Source organism: Orcinus orca, chromosome 6 (genome assembly GCF_937001465.1).
Source record: "Orcinus orca chromosome 6, mOrcOrc1.1, whole genome shotgun sequence".
NCBI lineage: Eukaryota > Metazoa > Chordata > Mammalia > Artiodactyla > Delphinidae > Orcinus > Orcinus orca.
Window position 1 is genome coordinate 70799491 of NC_064564.1, and position 20839 is coordinate 70820329.

Genomic DNA, 20839 nt, shown 5'->3' on the forward strand with positions numbered 1-20839 from the left:
CAGGTGGGTATAGCAAGGTGCAGAGAGGTTTTTGGTGTGTCCACAGATGAGGCAGGCTCTGGCCCAGGCTGCCCGTCCCATGTTGCGTGCCTGGAGCAGTTGCATACGCTTAAGCACATCCAGATTAACTAAACCCCTTTGTGGCAGCTGGACAAGCAAGTAGCACTTGCAGTGAGGTGAGGCTTCTGCAACTCAGAGATGGGAGGTGACATGCCCACATCTTGAAGCTGGTAAGTAAGTGGTAGAGTTGGAGCTCAAACTTCATCTCTTGGAAATAGATGATAGGAAACAAGTAGGTGAATGAACAGGGATTTAGAGCCCCATGTTGAGCTATTCCCTGCATTGATTTTTAGCTTCCAACTTTTTGAATTCCTGGTAACATCTTTTATCTCTGCATGTTCTCTAATTGTCCTCCTTCAAAGAGGAAAAAAGATAAGAGTACCCAAGAGGGCAAAGTGAAAGACCTCTTGCTTTTTAGGTTGGGAATTTGCATTTTAAAGAGCCTATCAGATGAGAGGGTTTGTTTTCTTTAGTTCTTCTAGAGGAGCTTAAAGAGTTGAGTTATACAATTGGGTATCTATTGAAAGGATATTGAGGTAACTGCAAGGATGCGAATAATGGGATACTGGAGCCCAGGTCCAGAAAACAAAGGTGAAAGTTGAGATGGTACTATCTCTGAGGAATGTGAATCTTGGGAGATTTAAGAATTCTAGAAAATCTTTATAACCATGGATAATGACGTATTAATTCATCAACCCCCAAGAATTGCAGAGTAAAAACCATTCTGCTTCCAGATTGTGGACCGTAGAGAAGTTTTGAGAAAGATAACTTGACACAAGGCCTCCTTCACAGAAGGCTGATGCACGTCCGGTAGGACTTGCACCCAGATTCTTGAGTTCCCCGTTGCAGTGCTTTTCAGTATTTTCCTCCCCCTCTCTCTCCTCTTCCCCTTCTTCCTCTTTCTCCTTCTCTTCCCCCCCCGCCCCCGCCACAGAAAGAACCACATCTTGCAAATAATCGTGGAGGCACCAATATGTGAAAAACTTGGCCAAGTGTTTCACGGAACGGTACTTAACTCTGAGTGATGATTTTTGAGAGGTTCTCTTACATTAAATTAAAAGATACTGGACCCAACTCACTAAATTGATTTCAAGACTCACTCATGAGTTGTGACCCACAATTAAAAAGATGTTTGTCCTAAGAAACTGCCCACATCATGCCTGGTCTTAGTAATACTAGTAAGGAACAGAGAGGGCTCATGCCCCTTTGCTGATGCGCCATTTTACTGCTTCTGGGCCATTTTGCTTTTTAAACTTAGAATTCAGTGTTTGCTTGTTTGTTTTTTCCAAAGTTCTGCTTTTTAAAAGATTTTTTAAGCCTCCTTTTGCTAAGATGACACGGTAGTTTAGCTATCACTGGCTAGAGTTGCATAAGAATTAATCTTTACAAATATCTGGCTGCAGGCAAAACCTACATTTGATTAAGAAAAATAGGATCCATTCACATGGCCAGCTTTTACATGTTTCATGGGCATCAGATAGCCTTGCTGGTAAAAGTCTTAGAAGATGGCCAACTGACTTTTTTTCCTCATTTGAGAGGTGCCCACAAACATACCAATAGCAACCTATTTGTAATTTTACAATAAGAGTGCAGTTTTTAAGAGGATGGAGGAATTGTTGACACGTGAGAAAGAAGTCATTGCTCAAGTTTGTCTCAACCTTCTGTCCTGGGCTGTGAGGCTGTTTAACCTGTAAGGAATTGCCATCCCTGAAGAAAATGCTGTCTGTCTTACCTTTATTCTTTCTTGAGTATCAGCTCCCTAAAGGGCAGGGGTGGACCTTAACAGCTTTAATCCTTGTGGTAAGATCTGAATCTAACTTACTATAAGTCACTTAAAACTTCTCTTTAAATCTACTTCTAAGTGGCAGAAAGTTACTTTATTTTGAATTGATAAGATTTTTTTTTTATTGGAGTATAATTGCTTTACAATGTTGTGTTAGTTTCTGCCGCACAGTGCGGTGAATCAGCCATATGCATACACACATCCCCTCCCTCTTGGACCTCCCTCCCACCCCCCATCCCACCCAACTAGGCCATCACAGAGCACCAAACTGAGCTCCCTGTGCTATACAGCAGGTTCCTACTAGCTATCTGTTTTATACATTGTAGTGTATATATGTCAAACCTGATCTCCCAATTCATCCCACCCTCCCCTTCCCCACCGTGTCCACACATCCGTTCCGAGTCTGCCTTTCTATGCCTGCCCTGCAAATAGGTTCATCCGTACCATTTTTCTAGATTCCACAAATATGCGTTAATATACGATACTTATTTTTCTGTTTCTGACTTCACTGAGTCCATAACAATAATAATAAAAATTGAGTGTGCCTCTTTTCAAACCTGCTAGGTTTAGGTAGCTTCCTAAAATAACCAAAATTCATCCTTAAAGTGTGTATTTTTACATGTTTAATAAGTAAAATCAGAATAGTCTGAATAGTATTTAAAATATTTTCAAATGTACATACTTAGTAAGTACAGTGGTTTTTCTTGAGAACAATGCAAAGTCCATAAATCCCCAGAGCTGTGCCAGTTTTAGTTGAATACTTTATTTGTTGCTTTGCTGGCTTATCTACCCCTTTTCTTCACACAGTGACATTTTTTCAGTGCCAAATCCCACACAATCTAAATTGTTACAGATAGAGGGTTTGCTATTTGTGGTACTTTCCTGTAGGCAACTGTATTGTCAGTAGAACACGCCTGTTAAGATGTACTGAATTGTTTTTTTTTCTCCCCAACATTTTGTTTTGAAAAGTGTTAATTTTGTGGCAAATAACTCAAATAGCCTTCACCTAGTTTTACCAGTTGTTAACATTTTGCCACATTTGTTTTATTTCTCCTTTTTTTCCCTTTCTCCCTCCCCCGTCTTCCTCCCCTACCGCATCTCTCTGTCTCTAAATGGTGTTTTGGAACCACTTAAAGGTAAGTTGCAGGCAAAATGACCCTTTACCCCTAAATATTTCAGCAGGTATCTCCCAAGGATAGAAACATTGCCCTTCATAACCATAATGCCATTAATACTCTTAAGAAAGTTAGCATTAATATGCCTTTTAATATAGTGCAGTTTATTTTGAAGTTGCTCCAAAATAATGTAATCCACCCCTACCCCCCACCTCTACCCCATATTGGATTGAGGATCTAGTGAAGTTTCACGCAGTGCATTTGGTTTTTATGTCTCTTTTAATCTAGAACAGTCCCTCTGCCTCTTTTTCTTTTTTTTTTAATGACATCGACTGTTTTGACAAGTGAAGGCCAGTGGGCTTACAGACTGTCTCACATGCAAAATTAATTTTGCATACATATTTTTAAATCATCCTAAAAGCCAGCCTTAGTTTTCTGAACACGTTGATGAAATATGTGTTTGTTTGTGTGTTTGTCTTCTAGAGTATGGTCTCCGGCTCGGGAGTCAGATCTTCATAAAGGAAATGACGGGAACAGGTCTAGCATCTAAAGATGGCAACCTGCATGAAGGAGACATAATTCTCAAGGTGGGTGGGTTCATGCTCAGCTTCCTAGTCTGTATTTCCGCATTCAAGTGCCAAGTCAGTGAAACTTTGTTGAGATAGGAGTCAATAATAAGACAAAGCCTGGAAGGGCAGCAGAGAGATCATTTTTATCAGGAAAACCAGACTTGGAGATTTGTAATAGTGTAGTGTCAGTTAAAAACAAAAATCTTGGAGGTTCCCTGGTGCAGTGGTAAAGAATCCGCCCACCAATGCAGGGGACACGGGTTCGAGCCCTGGTCTGGGACGATCCCACATGCCGCAGAGCAACTAAGCCTGTGCGCCACAACTACTGAGTCTGCGCTCTAGAGCCCACGAGCCACAACTACTGAAGCCCGCGTGCCTAGAGCCCATGCTCCGCAACAAGAGAAGCCACCTCAATGAGAAGCCCGCGCACCACAACAAAGACCCGACACAGCCAAAAATAAAATAAATTAAAATAAATTTAAAATAAATTTTAAAAAAATCTCAGCAAAGTCTTTCTTCTTCCCTGTTTATTAAAAGTTTAAGCTCCTGTTCTCTAAACGAAGGAAAGATGAGAGGGCAAGTTGGTGGTATATGAATGCTGAATATTTAATCGTTTTTGTAAACCTCTCTAGTCAGGAAACATGTTCCAGTAGTAAACCAAACCATCGTCTTGAGCTTGGAAGTTAAATAAATTAGCAGAGTAACTTAAGTACACTACAGCTTTCTCAGGCCTGTGTTTGGGTTCCAGGCATGTGGGGTTATATTTAATTTAAAGGATAATTCATTTTTATTCAGTCAGTCATCCTAAAGCCCACGTCTGTTTGAGTAACTGAGCAAAGCCCTTAACTTTTTAGAAGAGGAAAATAAGAATTTTCTGTTTTGCTGTGGGTAGTTGTATTGCATGGAACATTACTGTTCTTCATAAACACAGATAAATGGAACCGTAACTGAGAACATGTCTTTAACGGATGCCCGAAAACTGATAGAAAAGTCAAGAGGAAAACTCCAGCTCGTGGTGTTGAGGGACAGCAAGCAGACGCTCATCAACATCCCCTCGTTAAATGACAGCGACTCAGAAATAGAAGGTAAAGAAAGGGGAGGCTGTGAGCTGAGCTGGAGGAGAGGAAAACTGTTGCTTCTGCATTGTCATCTCTATCTAGCATAGCCATTCACCTGGAAGTTAAATTTCTAACAGAAGCCTCTCTTTTAAACTTTAATTCCAGGTTTGGTTGTTATTTTCTTATTAAAGGGTCTGTTGAAATTAGGATTCCAGTATGAAATTCTGGTGTACTTGTGAATCCCTGCGGACTCTGAGGCCATTGAAAACAAAACTTGTTAGTAAAAAAAATGTATGTGGGAGTGGTTCACAGAACTAACCACATACATTTGTAAATTGCTCATTCTTGTGCTTTATCATGTGATTTTTTTTAAGTGACTGTTAATATTTCCAACAAAGAGAAGACAATGTAGAGGATAGTTAAAACTGGTAGACACTATAATAGACTCAATCAGAATGGATGAATAGTCTGGTATTCATTGGTTAGCAATCTGTGTCACCTCTTCTCTTATGAAGCTATAGTCGTTTCTTTTTTTTTAATTTGAATATGAATTTTACATAAGATAACATTTATTTATTTGGTCTCTCTTCATTAATTTCCACAGCCAAATCCAACTTCTTGTCCTTCAAAATGGTCTTGTGTCTTCTTAGCCCTTTACTTTTTGGCGGGGCGGGGGGCTCTTGGGCATGTCTTTATTGTTTATTTTTATTTTTTTAATTGAAGTATAGTTGACATACAGTACATACGATAACATTTTAACCATGTAAAAACTACCAATAAAAATAAATAGGCATGCTATTTCCTACTTAATCATCTAGTATTGGCTTTGTGCAGAAAAGCTTAGAAAATATTAAGTTCTCAAGTTTAGAAATGGACTTGTTGATCTTTAAAAGAATTACTTTATAAAACCTTAAAACTTGGTTTAATTTCTATTATATACAATGTCTAATCAGGTGGTTACTGCTCTGAATACAGGAAAACACGTAGAGCACAGGAAGAAATGCCAGGGTGCTAGGAGCTTACGGGTTATTTCCTTGTTACTCCAAGTGTGCTGCTTAGCCCACTAGCAGCATCGTGTCATCCAGGAGCTTGACGGAATTGCAGAATCTCGGGCCCGGCCCAGAAGAGTTGCATTCTAACAAGATCCCAGGTGATATGTACGCACATTAAAGTTTCAGAAGCACTGGTCTGTGTGCACACTCAAAATGAGTGTGTGTGTGTGTGTACCTGTGTATATACACTAATATAGATTCACACATACACACACACATATATATATTCCCATCATTGGATTTTGTCTCTTCAGTGTCAGCTTTGATGGAAAGTATGATGAAAGAGGAACATAAAATTCTGGATTTAGCGCCCTCTTTGTTAATTAATGCCTTTCCTTTCAAACGATCAGATTCTTTTTTTTTTTTCAACGAAAGACTCAGACTAATAGCACATCTACTGCCTGCCCTCTCTTCCATTTCCCCTGTTTCCTTGCCCAGAGAATAGAATAATTTCTGGCACAGGTCTCAAATGTTTTATTAAGAAGTCTTTTCTTATTTTTGAAATCAGATATCTCAGAAATAGAGTCAAACCAATCATTTTCTCCGGAGGACAGACGACAGCAGTATTCCGATTATGATTATCACTCCTCGAATGAAAAGCTGAAGGAAAGACCAAAGTAAGATGATGAGTATTTTCCCTCGCCCACATCCCTGTGAGTGTACGCACATATGTATTTGCAAATCTGTCACGTGATGAGACGTTAACATGACGTGTGCTTAAGTTCAAGAGAGGACACGCATAGCAGATGGTCCAGGATGGGCGCCACACCCACTCCCTTTAAGTCCACTGGAGATATTGCAGCTGCAGTGAGCGCAGAGCCCAGCAAGGAACCCACATACCAAGAGGAAGTCCCAGGTGAGGCTCATTTTAAACAGTCATGTTCAGGTGTCAGTGCTTGGTAATTCCAGAAGGTGGCTGGAAAGAGAGAGAGAAATTATTTTAAAATCATTTTTATATATGGAAGAGGCACTCCTGTCTCATTTAATATTGAGAAAAATACAAAGAATAACAGCTCTTTCTGTGTGCCAACAGATTGGTCACCTTTTGTTATGTTTCATTAGTCATGGTCCTTTTGTCTCCCATCCCTGATCCCAACCTGAACTGTTATCTGCTCACAACACTTCTGACACCAACTGTGTGGGTTTTGTCCTCTGCCCAACTACCAGTTCTCGAATTCTCCAGACACCGACCGGGTGTCGTACAGTTCAATTCGGTTCTGGCACTGACTACCCAAGTTCGTGCAGACCCCACAGGTTAAGGGCTCCGTCTCACAAGATGCCCCCACTACAGGCGCCAGTCACGAGTCCCGGGTTGCCGCCTTCACTTCCGACCAACCAGCTCTAAACTGGGGGTTCCCGTGACTCTTTCCTCAAGTTTGATAATTTGCTAGAATGACTCACAGAACTCAGGAAAGCACTTTATTTACTATTACTTTTTTTTTTTTTTTTTAAATACAAGATACAATTTAGGAAGAGCCAAATGGAAGAGCTGCATAGGGCAATGTCTGGGGAGAGGGTGGAGAGCTTTCCTGCCCTCTCCAGGCACATCACCCTCCCAGCACCTCAATATTTTCACCCACCCTGAAGCATTCTGAATCCCCTTGTTTATGGGGGCTTTGTCATGTGCATGGCTTTCTCTTCCTGGTGACCAGCCGCATCCTGAGGCTCTCCAGGAGTCATCTCTTTAGAACAAAGGATGCTCCCATCACCCAGGAAATTGCAAGGGATGTAGGACCTCTGTGTCAGGAACTGGCCTCAAAGATGGAACATTAGAGCAAAAGATACTCCTGGCACCCCTTTCACTCCAGAGATGAAAGGGACTTTAGGATCTCTGAGGGTGGGGAAGAGACCAAATACATACTTCTAATTATGTCACAGTCACATTTTGTCAAATTTGATTAGTTGAAGTCCTTTTATGTCCCATTTCTGATCTCAACTCCATTCCCTACCCCTGCCCCCAACCCCATAAAATTATCATGATTTAAATGCATAAATATTTATCCATGGAAAAAAAAACAGCATTATTACATGGCTTTTAAGTTACTTAAAAAATGCTACCTGCTTGTAAACGTGATTATGCATCTTGGATTTTAAAGGTTCATTTTCTTCTCACTTCTTTTGAGAAATCATTGACACCTACTAATGCCTCAAACTTAAACTTAAGACATTTTTGTTTGATGTGATAACATATGTAGCATAGGGTACAGACTTGAATTTTTTGTGGATTTTGTGATCTTTATATTTAGAGACAAGACAAAGCCTGTTAGTCCAGGTCGGTAATGATGTTTTTTAATCCACAGTTCCTCCACCAAAACCAGCCCCAAGAACTGTTCTTCGTCCAAGTCCTGAAGATTTAGCAATATATGGGTATGTATTTCAGTCTTTCTTGCTTTCCCCCTTTCTTCCTCCACACAGCTCTATCTCCTTAATGGAAATTTGGAAGAATGGTTTTCTTAAACTTTAGATGGTGATTTTGCATATAATCAGCTGCCCTTTAACCAACCCCTATTGCTACTGTTTGTGAGAAAGAGAAATCATTTGTAGGACGAGTAAAATGTGGAAGTGAGTGAATGTTAACTTTGTCTGCTTGCCTGGCTAGTTTTCCAGATGTTATTTTGAATACTTGAGTTTGCCAGGTCAAGAACGCCCACGTGGATGAAGTATTGCTTAAGTGTGGTGCCTCTGTAGGGGCTATAGTGACAGGTGATCCTGGCATGTGGAGGGAGGGGAGAAGTGATACAGTGCTCTGCACTTGACAGTGAGAACCCCTGCTTCCAAGCAGTGGCCTCTGGATTCGGATCCTGCTTCCCTGGACCCAGGCTGTGTCTCCATTTGACAGGATCCCTGTGGGGTCAGCAGGCTTTCCTTTGAAAGAACCCTGAAGTAGGAATCAGATGGCCTTGATTCTTGCTCTAATCCTGCCCATTATTTGCTTTTAATCTTGAATGAGTGACTTAAACATTCTCTATTTCTGTTCTTCACTGGTAAAGTGGCCTACTCATATTCATCTCACAGCCCCAAGGAAGATAAAATTATAGATTATGTGAGAAAAATGAGAGAGAGCTTTTTTTTTTTTTTTTTTTTTTTTGCGGTGCGCGGGCCTCCCACTGCCGTGGCCTCTCCCGTTGCGGAGCACGGGCTCCGGACGCGCAGGCTCAGCCGCCATGGCTCACGGGCCCAGCCGCTCCGCGGCATGTGGGATCTTCCCGGACCGGGGCACGAACCCGTGTCCCCTGCATCGGCAGGCGGACCCCCAACCACTGCGCCACCAGGGAAGCCCCGAGAGAGATATTTTAAAAGGGTAAATCACTCTATAGATAGAATAAATTAAATTGCTCACTGCTAATGTTGGTTTTCCTTTACCCCACCCCCAACCCCCCCCAAAAAAATCTCCCATCTTTCTTTCCTGAAACGGAACCCATTGCAGCCCCAATACCAAAATGGTGAGGTTCAAGAAGGGAGACAGTGTGGGCCTCCGGTTGGCCGGTGGCAATGATGTCGGGATATTTGTGGCCGGCATTCAAGAGGGTACCTCAGCGGAGCAAGAAGGTCTTCAAGAAGGGGACCAGATTCTGAAGGTAGGAAATCCCAGCCCTGTTTCTAAATGTTACTGGGGAAGAGTGGGGTTTTCTGGAGGGTCTTACATAAGGGACAGGAAAGTGGTCCAGCTTGTGAAAATAGACCAACTGCAGGTTTGTTGCTGCCAAGCATCAGGTCTCTGTTTCCTTCGAATGGGTCCTGTCTCCTAGTCCTGGAACCCAAAACTCATCCCTATGTCTGTGGGACTTTATAGTGTTCAAGACCCTCACAAAGATTTTTATTAGTTTGATTAACAAAAAAATGGAGACTTCAGCTAAAGGGCTAGGTAGAAGAGCTTTCAAAAGATCCTGCTAATGGTTGGGTTTTAGTTGATGCCCCTGCTTGGTTGTCACTCTTCAGGCTGTGTGCTGGAACTGAACAAAGGTGGGTATTGGCATCAGATCATCTGATTTGAATCCTGTCCCAGCTTCATATGAGTCTGTGGCCTTGGCTTCGGCTGTGAGACTCGGGTTTCTGTATCTGTTCACTGGGGATAAGCATACCTGCCTCGCAGGCACCCTGGGAACATTAGAACAGATGATACTCGCAAGGCGCCCAGCAGAGTTCTTGGCACAGAGTAGGAAAGTCAGTGTCTGTTCTTTATCCTGTTGGAAACTAACGAGTTGCTGCCATTCAGTGTGTTACTTACATCTAAAATTGTCCAGGAAGGAGAATCCCTGGTTAATCAAATATTGGTACTTTTCAATTTACTATATATATGTTTGTATAATCTATTGGTTTAAAAAAAAGGATAACCAACTCATCTCTGACATTTTATCATGTATTTTCCACTGACTTCAGTATTAACTTCAGGAACACTGAGTACCTTGTGACTATAAAAATACAGAATGCTGGGGAATTGTCTACACCAGAATTTCTGCTTCTGTAAACTTGCATTTCTTATGCGTACTAGGTGGTCTGGTAAGAGCGTCTAGCCTCAGAGGAGAGGGGAGAAAAGCAGAATTCCCAAAGGAAGCAGGCAGAGCACAAAAAGAGGTGGTCCTTTTCCTTCTTGGCCCTTGGCCTCGTGGTGGTAGTTCAGATTTCATTTCTGGAGCCGATGAAGAGCAAACCTTGACCTTGAGCTTTGCTGAAGCTTTCCAGTGACATTCTAGACCCTCTTCGGCTCTGGACAGGATCCTAGAAGACTAAGTGTACCTGAGTGAACCTCAGGGTACCACATGATCCTAGGAAATAGCACTTACCAAGTGCTACCGATAAGAGCCCCGTTTGAGTGCCAGCTTATACCAATTTACTCGTGGGCTGATGCCAAAGAAGAAAAAGCGTGTTTCCTAACTGATGTGGGACCGTAGGAAGTCAGGTAGGAATTTGGAAACTTTTGCTCACGAAGGTTCAAGGATGACATATTTTTGTACCCTGTGGGGAAAAGGATTTTTAGAATTTTCATGAAAAAAAATAGTAAATTCACTTAGGGGCTTGACAGACCTCTCTAAGTCGTCAAAATGAGAGTCACTTCCATGTGTAAAAGTCATGATACACAGTGTTTTCTACTTGAGAAAGTGTCTTGTTTCCTGTTACCACCTTGGCGACAAGGAAGAAACTGTGGGAACCAGCTTCTTTTTTTTTTTTTTTTTTGCGGTACTCCAGCCTCTCACTGTTGTAGCCTCTCCCACTGCGGAGCACAGGCTCCGGACGCGCGGGCCCAGCTGCTCCGCGGCATGTGGGATCTTCCCAGACCGGGGCACGAACCCGTGTCCCCTGCATTGGCAGGCGGACTCTCAACCACTGCGCCACCAGGGAAGCCCAGGAACCAGCTTCTTTTGCAGTAGTCTCATCTGGAGGTCAGGCAGTAGATGGTCCTCATTCTTGGGTGTGTGGAAATTTTCTGTTGACTACAAAAGGAGCCCTCAATTCTTCAAAGGGGTGAAAAAGATTGAGCTCACCTACTGGGGCAGAGAAGTTGTGATACAGCCTTAGCGTAGCTGACACAGAATCCTCTTCAGGCTCACAGCAGACACAGCTAGACCGTGTAGACTACTAAATAGATAATGGAAGAGGATATTTATTGGGGAGGGCTGTACAACCTAACCAAAGTGCTGTCCTGGCCTTTTTTCCTTTAATTTGTTTCAGCACTCCTTTTCATGGTCAAATTGAATATATCAGTGTACATACAGTAAGCACTTTACTCTGCTGTGGGTTTTTTAAGTGCAGCTCTTCCTTTTGTAAAGGTGACAGCTTGACATGTGGAACGAAAAGTGAGTGTGCTGTGGCGAAATATGTGCCTTGTAACTAACAGGAGTGCACATGCTTTAGTGCTCGGCTTACCTATCTCTTTGCTTATTTTTTTACCTGGTATGATTGTCATTTCTCTTTCAAAAACTATTAGAGGAAGGGAAAGAGAAAAAAAAGCTCCTAAGTTTGGTTATTAACCATGTGGATTTTAGCTACCATGTGTTGCTTTAATTTTGACCATTATAGTTTTTGGCTTGACAGAAGGTCAGTCTCTGAATAGAGAAGGACAGAGGGACCTCCAAGGTCCCATGCCCTGTGGCCCTATCTTATTTAAATAAACAAATACAAGCATGTACAGTGCATATAAAAACATACACGTGGCCACATATAGACACAGATGTAGATCTGCAGATGGTGCACAAGAAAGGATTAATTACCAAAGCGTGAATATCCCTAATTCAGGGACAGAGAGATGGGAATGAGCTGTCTTAAGTGCTATAAATATTGTTTCAATGGAAAAGTTGACGTGATTGGTTTAGTAAATCACTCTATTTTAAACGCACCAAGTAAATTTTAATCTCATGCCTATTTTCACTTAATGGTAAATTCCAACCTTAATTAAATTAGACTCAATTAATGGTTTTTTTCAGTAGTAAGGCATTACTCTTTGATTAAAGGATTCTACAAGTCCTCAGTGACTGAAGAAAATATTTCAGAGGAATTCTGTATCTTCACTTCTGTAATACATTATCAAAATATTAGGTACTTTAAAATCATTTTTACATTTTACTTATGTGTAATTATTCTGTTTTAAAGTGGTTTTCAAGGTACAAGACAAAGATGTCAAAATGTCTTTTTCTTTGTCCCACTTTTCAGTTTTACCTGCTTTCTAACTTGTCTTCTGAGCGCTATTTACAGTGTACCCTACTCAGTGGGGAATACATGTGAGCTTCTTGCCCATTATGTATCAGAAGCTTAAACTAAAAGCCTATAGATTAGGCTAATGGTCTGCCACCTAAGACTAATGTTCTTCAATTTCAGGTGCTAGAAGCTGTAAGAGAAAGGTGGATTTGGTCAGAATCCTTATTTGCAATCTTTTATTTGAATCAATTTGAAAAGTATTAGTGCCTTAAGCTGGGCCAGCACGCTCATTTACCATAGACCCCACCACTCCTTATTGCATTACGGTAATTGGATTTGTACCTTCCTGGCCACCTCTACAGGAGATTCAAAGAAGAGAGGGAAGCGGACACAGCTACAAGAAATTCTAACCTGATCCAGTGATGAGTCCTTGGTGGAATGGCGCAGTCCTAAGGGGTGTGCAGTGTGGGGAGGCAGGAGGATATGGTGGTACCCACAGCCCAGGCCGGGTGCTAAGAGTCCCTGGGTAGGGCACTAAGGACTTCTTTACATCTGAGGTTTGCTGTGGGCAGGCCCTGATGAAAACAAACAGATCAAAAGCAGGTGGCACCTTTTTGAAAACAACTTATTTCTTCTTGTTTTGTTTTCTGTTTGCCCCTCCTATCAGGTGAACACACAGGATTTCAGAGGGCTCGTTCGGGAGGATGCCGTTCTCTACCTGTTAGAAATCCCCAAAGGCGAAATGGTGACCATTTTAGCCCAGAGCCGAGCTGATGGTGAGCAAGTTTGGTTATGAGTTTAGTGGGCGGTAGGAGAGGGAGGTAGCTTGGGAGCACAATAGGAAAATCTGGGTATTAAAATCTCGAAGTGGATCCTGACACCTGATCTCTAGGTCGTAGGTATGTGGAAAGAATTCGGGTACCATTTAACTTTCTGTACACATGTTTTCTGTGCACCTACTGAAAGAATTTCACTAGTTGTGTGATTTTGGAGTAAAACTGCTTTTCTGGACAGAGATCCATCCTTAATTACTGCCTGAAGTTATTATTGAGTTTTTCCATGACAGATGGAAAGGGCCACACCCGCTGGTCAGCTCTCATATTAACCCGTATCAGTCTGACAAGTTGCTTCACCTTTCCAAGCTTTATTGTTCTCATCTGTAAAATGGGGGTTAATAGAATCTTCTTGTCTGCTTCAACTAGTACAGTTGATTGGCAACTGTATTAAGGTTCTCCAGAGAAATGGAACCAATAGGATGTGTGTGTGTGTGTGTGTGTATATATATATATATCTATCTTTCTATACATAGAAAGAGAGAGACAGAGACAGAGACAGGCAGACAGAGAAAGGGAGAAAGTGAGCTATTTATTGATACTGTGAGGAATTGGCTTACATGATTATGGAGGCTGGCAGGTTCCAAGATCTTCAGGGTGAGTTGGTGAGCTGGAGACCCAAAGAGAGCCAATGGTTTAGTTCCAGTCCAAGTCCAAAGACCTGAGAACCAAGAGAACCAATGGTGTAGTTGCTGTCCAAAGGCGGACTGGCTCAAGATCCAGGAAGAGCCAGTGTATCTGTTTGAGTCTGAAGGCAGGAGAAAAGCTGACGTCCCACTTTGAAAGGAAGAAGAGTTCATTTTTCTCTTACTCGGGGGACGGTTTACCTTTTTGTTGTGTTCAAGCCTTCAGTGGACTGGCTGAAGCCCACCCAAATGAGGGAGGGCAATTGGCTTTACTCAGTCTGCCCGAGTTAAATGTTAATCTCATCCAGAAACACCCTCATAGACACACCTAGAATAATATTTGACCAAATATCTGGGCACCCCATGGCCCAGTCAAGTCGATGCATAAAATTAACCATCACAGCAACTCGTGAACTTAGTTACTTGTCCTTCTTCCTGTTGGAACTATGGTTCCCGTGGGGCCTGTGTGCTGAGTTCACTAAATGCAAAGAAAGTAAAGAGGGTGATCAGAGTTCAGAGAGCTGATAACTCTTCCAGAAAAGACCTCTGGCCAAGCTGAGTACCACATGCAATGATGCTTTTGTCTTTCAGTGTATAGAGACATACTGGCTTGTGGCAGAGGGGATTCGTTTTTTATAAGAAGCCACTTTGAATGTGAGAAAGAAACTCCACAGAGCCTGGCTTTCACCAGAGGGGAGGTCTTCCGTGTGGTAGATACGCTGTACGATGGGAAACTGGGCCACTGGCTGGCCGTGAGGATTGGAAATGAATTGGAGAAAGGCTTAATCCCCAACAAAAGCAGGTATCTTGAGACTGCACGCTCCCACGCAACCCCTTTAAGCCTTCCTCCCACAAGTAGACAACACCTCCCCCCGCCAAAGGAAGCCCCATATAACTTCATCATTTGTCATCACGACCTCTCCCATCATCCATTTCTTGTGTATGAGGAGACCTTGGAGATACTGCGGGTTTGGTTACAGACCACCGCAATGAAACGAATATCGCAGTGAAGCAAGTCACACAAATTTTTTGGTTTACCAGTGCATACAGAAGTTATGTTTATATTTTACTGCAGTCTATTAAGTGTGCAATAGCATTATGTGTAAAAAGAAAATGTACATACCCTAATTAAAAATTCTTTATTGCCAAAAAATGCTAACCATCATCTGAACCTTCAGTTAGCCATAGTGTTTTTGCTGGTGGAGGGTTTGAAATTTTGAGAGAATTCCCAAACTATGACACAGAGGCACAAAGCGAGCAAATGCTGTTGGGAAAATGGTACCGACAGATAGACTTGCTCAATGCAGAGTTGCCACAAATCTTTAATTTGTAAAAAAAAAAAGCACAATATCTGCAAAGCACAATAAAGCGAGGTACAGTAAGACAGGGTGTGTCTTATATCAGCCTAAACAGAACAAGCCATGTCATCATGTTTGTTACTGAGCTATTTCTGCTGGATTTTATGTGCACCTAGCCTTTCTCTGCCTCCGTCCAGAAGAGGAAGGCCCTGTGTTTCTCACCCCGTGCAACTTGCTCATTGTCAAGCTGCACCTCTAATCTAAGTCCATGAGTGACATTGACTGAATTTGATTAGTGACCCACACATTTGCGCATTTCCTGGCTTTAGACCTTTACTTCCCCTGGTTTCTTCTCTCAGAGCAGAACAGATGGCCAGCGTTCAGACTGCCCAGAGAGACAGCAGTGGGGACAGGGCAGACTTCTGGAGGATGCGCGGCCAGAGGTCGGGCGTGAAGAAGAACCTACGGAAGAGTCGGGAAGACCTGACGGCCGTTGTGTCAGTCAGCACCAAGTTCCCGGCTTACGAAAGGGTTTTGCTTCGAGAAGGTGTGGAAGCCAAGTGGGCCAGGAAATAATCCGACTGGGCTCAGAGCCTGTTTTTCTTTGTTTTTTAACTTTAATGATCACATTCCAATTTATCTGTATCCCTTAGGCCAAGCCAGCTTACAGATTGGAATCATGTTTAAACATGAAATAAGACTTACAAAAAAGTGAGCTGTGCCAACTCGTAGTTCTACAATCTCAGTTATTTTTTTTTTAATACTACCATTCAGAAGTTCTTATATATTCTGTAGAGCAAAGCTTATCTTTAGTAATAGTGGCAGAAGTGAACTATAATAAAAGAGGGAGGTCTTTTATTTTTCAGAAAAGAGCTAGTCTGAATTGGAGGTGGGAGAACACACAGTTTCTTTCATTTAGTTGTATTATCAATATATAAAATACTTTTGCTTCTTAACAGCTAAGGACATGTAGATATCTTCATGGCTTTTTTTTAAATTGAAGTATAGTTGCTGTACAATATTATATGTTACAGGTGTACCATATAGTGATTCATAATTTTTAAAGGTTATACTTCATTTGTAGTTACTATAAGATATTGGCTATATTCCTCATGTTGTACAATATATCCTTCTAGCTTATTTTATACCTAATTTCATGGCTTTTCTTATCTCATTTCAGCTGGTTTCAAGAGACCTGTGGTCTTATTTGGCCCCATAGCAGATATAGCCCTGGAGAAGTTGGCAAATGAGTTGCCTGACCTGTTCCAAACTGCTAGTAAGTCTGTCAGTGATATTTTTTTCTCCACCAATTTTTATTTTGAAAGATATCTAACATACAGAAAAAATAATTAACACCCACATACCCTTCATCTGGGGTCACTGTAACGTTTTGCCATCTACACTCTTTCCCCCATAGACACACACATGCATACACACAGACACACACACAAATTTTTGTAATTTCTGCTGCACTGTTTGAAAGTTTAAGTTGCAGGCATTATAACAGTTCCTACCTCTGTGAATCTCCTAATTCTCCTCCTATACAACCACAATACCATTATCACAGCCAAGAAATTTAACATTGATACAATAATTTTATTTAGTATATAGTCCTTTATTCAAATTTCCTTCATTTATCCCAATTATGTCTTTCATAGCTTGTTGCTACTGTTTTTTTTAAATTCAGAACGCAACCAAGGAGCATGCAGTACTTTTGATTTTTATGTCTTTCTGGTCTCCTCCTTTTTCTAAATTAGTTTGTAATGTGATATTTTGAACAGTCCAAGCCATTTGTCTCATAGGATGTTCCCTGTTGGCCTGGCCTGTTTCCCCTGGTTAGATTTTGGTTAAACAGGTAGTGTGGGTCCTTCCCATTGCCTCTCATTAGGAGACAGCAAATGTTAGCTGTCCCATCCTTGCTGATGCTAGGTTGGTGTACTTGGTTGTTACTGGTTTCTAAAATTTTATTCAGTCCCTCCCCCGCCCTTTTTCTTTTTTTGCTTTTGCAGAAACAGAACCAAGAGATGCGGGATCTGAGAAATCCTCCGGGGTGGTGCGGTTAAATACCGTGAGGCAAATTATTGAACAGGTGAGGAAATTCACCAGAAGGCCATGCTGTCAGAAAGAATTGGGTCATGGATTGCTGCAGTCTTTTCAAGAATAGAATCTATATTTTTAATAATTATTAACTGTTAATGATAAAAGCTGACTATAAACATAAGCTGTTTCAGTATGTGGAAACCAGCTGATGTTCTGTGGCACTGATATGTTGGTTCTCTCTGAGTTCTAAGCATTATACCAAATAACCTGTTAATTCATTTTCTCAGAAGTTCTCATAGATTGGTAATATTAAAGTGGAGGGTAACATTTTCTGCTTTTTGATTTAAATTGGTACATTTTATCTGATGCAGCCTTTACTTATCAATACAAACTCGTTGATGCTATGTGGCTTTACATATTCACTCACATACCCATTTATGTAACTTTTTCCCATTTCTCACAGGAAAAGCATGCGCTCCTGGATGTGACTCCTAAAGCCGTGGACCTGTTGAATTATACTCAGTGGTTCCCGATTGTGATTTTTTTCAACCCAGACTCTAGGCAAGGTGTCAAAACCATGAGACAGAGGTTGAATCCGTCATCCAACAAAAGTTCTCGGAAGTTATTCGACCAAGCCAACAAGCTTAAAAAAACTTGTGCACATCTTTTCACAGGTAAGTGAAATACAGAATGTAGCCTCTTTGCTCAAAAGTGAGAAATAGAGAGTTGTAGAATGGAAGGAATAGGAAAATAATCAGAATGGAGAATAGTAATCTGAAATTCTATTCATGACTCCTTGAAAAGTCGCTAATCCTATAAAGTGAGTATACTAGACTCCTGGCGTTTGTACATTTAGCTTTGTAATTTTGACTATTTGAAAATGATCATAAAGATCCATAATACACAATACCTGGTCATTTTGATGAGGCTCAAATTTCGGGGTGGGACTACGAAGCTAGTGATTAAGCCTGGTGTAGCACCAAGTACCCATATCTGTTATGGATGGTGTCATGGTTCTCTGCTTACCATCCATGCATGTGCTGACTTACAAGGTGATCAGAACTTGGTTTCATTATTTTAAAATGTCCTTGAAATAGAAACTTGAACACTCTGGATATTAGACGATATTAAGGATTTATTACTCCTATTTTTAAGGTGAAAATGATATTGTGGTTATGGGTTTTTTTAAGAGTTCTTATTTTTTACGCATATATGCTAAATAAAATATTTATGGATGACCTAATATCATGTCTGGGATTTGCTTAAATAATCTTAAGTGAGACTATAGGCCAGACTGGCCAAGAGTTGATAGTTGTTGGGTGACGTGTACATGGGAGTTTGTTAAACTGTTCTCTTCACTTTTGTGTATGTCTACAATTTTCCATAATAGAATTGTTAAAAATATTTATTTATTTATTTGGTTGCACTGGGTCTTAGTTGCGGCTCATGGGCTCCTTAGTTGCAGCTTCAAGCCTCCTTAGTTGCGGCACATGGGCTCTTTGGTTGCAGCAGGTGGGCTCCTTAGTTGTGGCACATGGGCTCCTTAGTTGTGGCATGCATGTGGGATCTAGTTCCCCGACGAGGGATCAAAACCGGGCCCCCTGCATTGGGAGTGCGGAGTCTTATCCACTGTGCCACCAGGGAAGTCCCATAGAATATTTTTTAAAGTTCCTGAAATGAAGACCTACTGCCTACTGCTACTGTTATTCATGAAAATAAAATGATTTAAGAATGTGACCTGTTTTAGTAACTGAATACGTGCACTATCTATGAAAATGACTAGTTCTGTGAATGTGGTATAATTAAGGGTCTAACAGGGTGGCATGAAGTTTTTGGTCATGTAGTTTTGTGGGAGCAACATGAGGAGACTGTGTGGATGTAATTAATATCCTTAGGATAATGATAGCTCTTTTGAGTTAGGTGCCAGTCATCACCAACCTGTGTCATTTTTAGCTTATCTGACACTGGGAAGGGGAGGGGAGGGGGTGAATGATTGATGAATGTCCACATTAGACCCTATTTTACTCTTACTGGCTTTTCTTGTTAAAGAGTGAGATGCACTCCTTACCACTATGGTGAAGTGCTCTAACTAAGAGGTAGGTAATCTAGTCAAATGCAAAGAAGGGAATGGTGTGTCATCAACTGGGTTTTTGTGAATGTAGTGTCTTAAGAGCTTGTTCTTTTGGTATGTTCATATATAATCTTTCCTCTGTTGTTTTTACTACTACTACTATAATTATTATTATCATCATTACTATTTTTATTATAGCTATGGCTAACAGTGGTACAGACTTTCATGTGTACTGTCTTATTAGGCCATAGGAAAGGCCAGGTGATTTCCACAAGGTCACATATTAGTGTATGGCGAAGCCCAGACTAACACTGTAGTGCCTCTGACTGTGGGTCCAATATTCTATATACTTTACAGCACAGATGTATTATCCTAATGCTGAAAGGGGTCATATAGTGCTGTTTCTCCATTTAATAGATAATTTGCCCATTGAACTGAGGTCCATATGATTGCGACTAAGCTAATCAGGAAGTTGAAGGTTTGGGGATAACTAAAGTTGGAGGCTGTGACTCTGTGGGTGTCCAATTTCATCTAGAACTTGGAGGTGATCCACTGTCAGCATAGGTTGCCAACCTTCGGTATGGAATTATTTGGTCATCAGGATGGATGGAGCAGGGTGCCAGGTAACTTATCAAAGGGCCCCAGTTGTCTGTGAGATGGCCTTTCGCAGCAATCTTCCAGACTTCTAAAGTTTAACTCTTGAGAGCTGTGTGAATGGCCCCACTGAGCGCTTTCTATGCCTCGTGTCTCACTCAGCCTGGCCAGGCTGTGATTTGATTGTGTGCACCATGGCCAAAATCCAAGGTTTTTTTATTATTTTAAATTTATGTCATTTTAATGAATTAATAATTGGGAAAGATAGAGCTACTATGATAAACAGTAATTCAGAATCAAGGCTTATGTTGCAGGTGGTCTCACCAGGCTCAATATCCTTCTTTTTTCCTTGTTGCACAGTAACAAGAAAATCTTGTTTCCCGCAGGTGATTATTTAATTATGACGGTCTGAAAATGGCTCTTCTTGAAGTTACTGTGTAGTAAACGTGATTGAGTAGAAGAACTGAAGATTTGTAAACTGTTAGTGTGTTGGTAAATTGTTAGTATTTCAGATATAGGACAGATCAGGGCTTAGTATGATAATAATAGTGAGTAGTTACAGGAAAAGCTAACATTGCTAGTGCTTGTTGATTTACATTTTTTGTACTGTTATACTTATTGTTATGTCTTGGTCATTTTTGAAAGTTATAATTTATTTTATAAATTATTTGGTCTTTTGTTTTTTTACATATGTCCATTACTATTTTTACAATATAATAAATGCCTTTTACCTAAAAACTAAAAAAATTAAAATGGCTCTTCTTGCAAACTCAAGATACTTCTTAATTAAGTGGAGATGACCAGGGAAACTTCATTCTGAGATTTGCCCCAAAGCAAATTAACTTGTCAATGTAAATTAAAATATTAGGCTGCCCAACCCTCCCCCCTCATTTAAAAAAAATTATTTTAGAATACATTTGCATGCATATGTTGCAAAAATTATTTTTTAAAACCTGAAGTTTAAGTTACATGCTTTCTTGGAATTCCTGAAGCACTCAGTTCATGGTTTAAATACCACGGAAATGGAATTATGGACTTAGAGACCCACACAGGGCCACCCTTTGTATGAAACTGTGGGATTTTTAAAGTACCAAAGGATAGCACTTT

At 41.0% G+C, this 20839-nt stretch overlaps 1 protein-coding gene across 5 annotated transcripts in view; it reads left to right on the forward strand.

Moving 5' to 3' along the window:
- Nucleotides 1–20839, forward strand: part of TJP2 (tight junction protein 2) — a 132427-nt gene that overhangs the window by 99634 nt on the left and 11954 nt on the right. For all 5 annotated transcript variants that reach the window (XM_033440216.2, XM_004276415.3, XM_033440215.2 and 2 more), the window contains 12 exons: nucleotides 3442–3545; nucleotides 4459–4612; nucleotides 6146–6254; nucleotides 6360–6493; nucleotides 7938–8004; nucleotides 9065–9215; nucleotides 12938–13046; nucleotides 14321–14531; nucleotides 15387–15574; nucleotides 16208–16303; nucleotides 17037–17116; nucleotides 17531–17741. In XM_033440216.2, coding sequence (XP_033296107.1) covers nucleotides 3442–3545; nucleotides 4459–4612; nucleotides 6146–6254; nucleotides 6360–6493; nucleotides 7938–8004; nucleotides 9065–9215; nucleotides 12938–13046; nucleotides 14321–14531; nucleotides 15387–15574; nucleotides 16208–16303; nucleotides 17037–17116; nucleotides 17531–17741 — 1614 coding nt within the window. The remainder of the gene's footprint in view (nucleotides 1–3441; nucleotides 3546–4458; nucleotides 4613–6145; nucleotides 6255–6359; nucleotides 6494–7937; nucleotides 8005–9064; nucleotides 9216–12937; nucleotides 13047–14320; nucleotides 14532–15386; nucleotides 15575–16207; nucleotides 16304–17036; nucleotides 17117–17530; nucleotides 17742–20839) is intronic.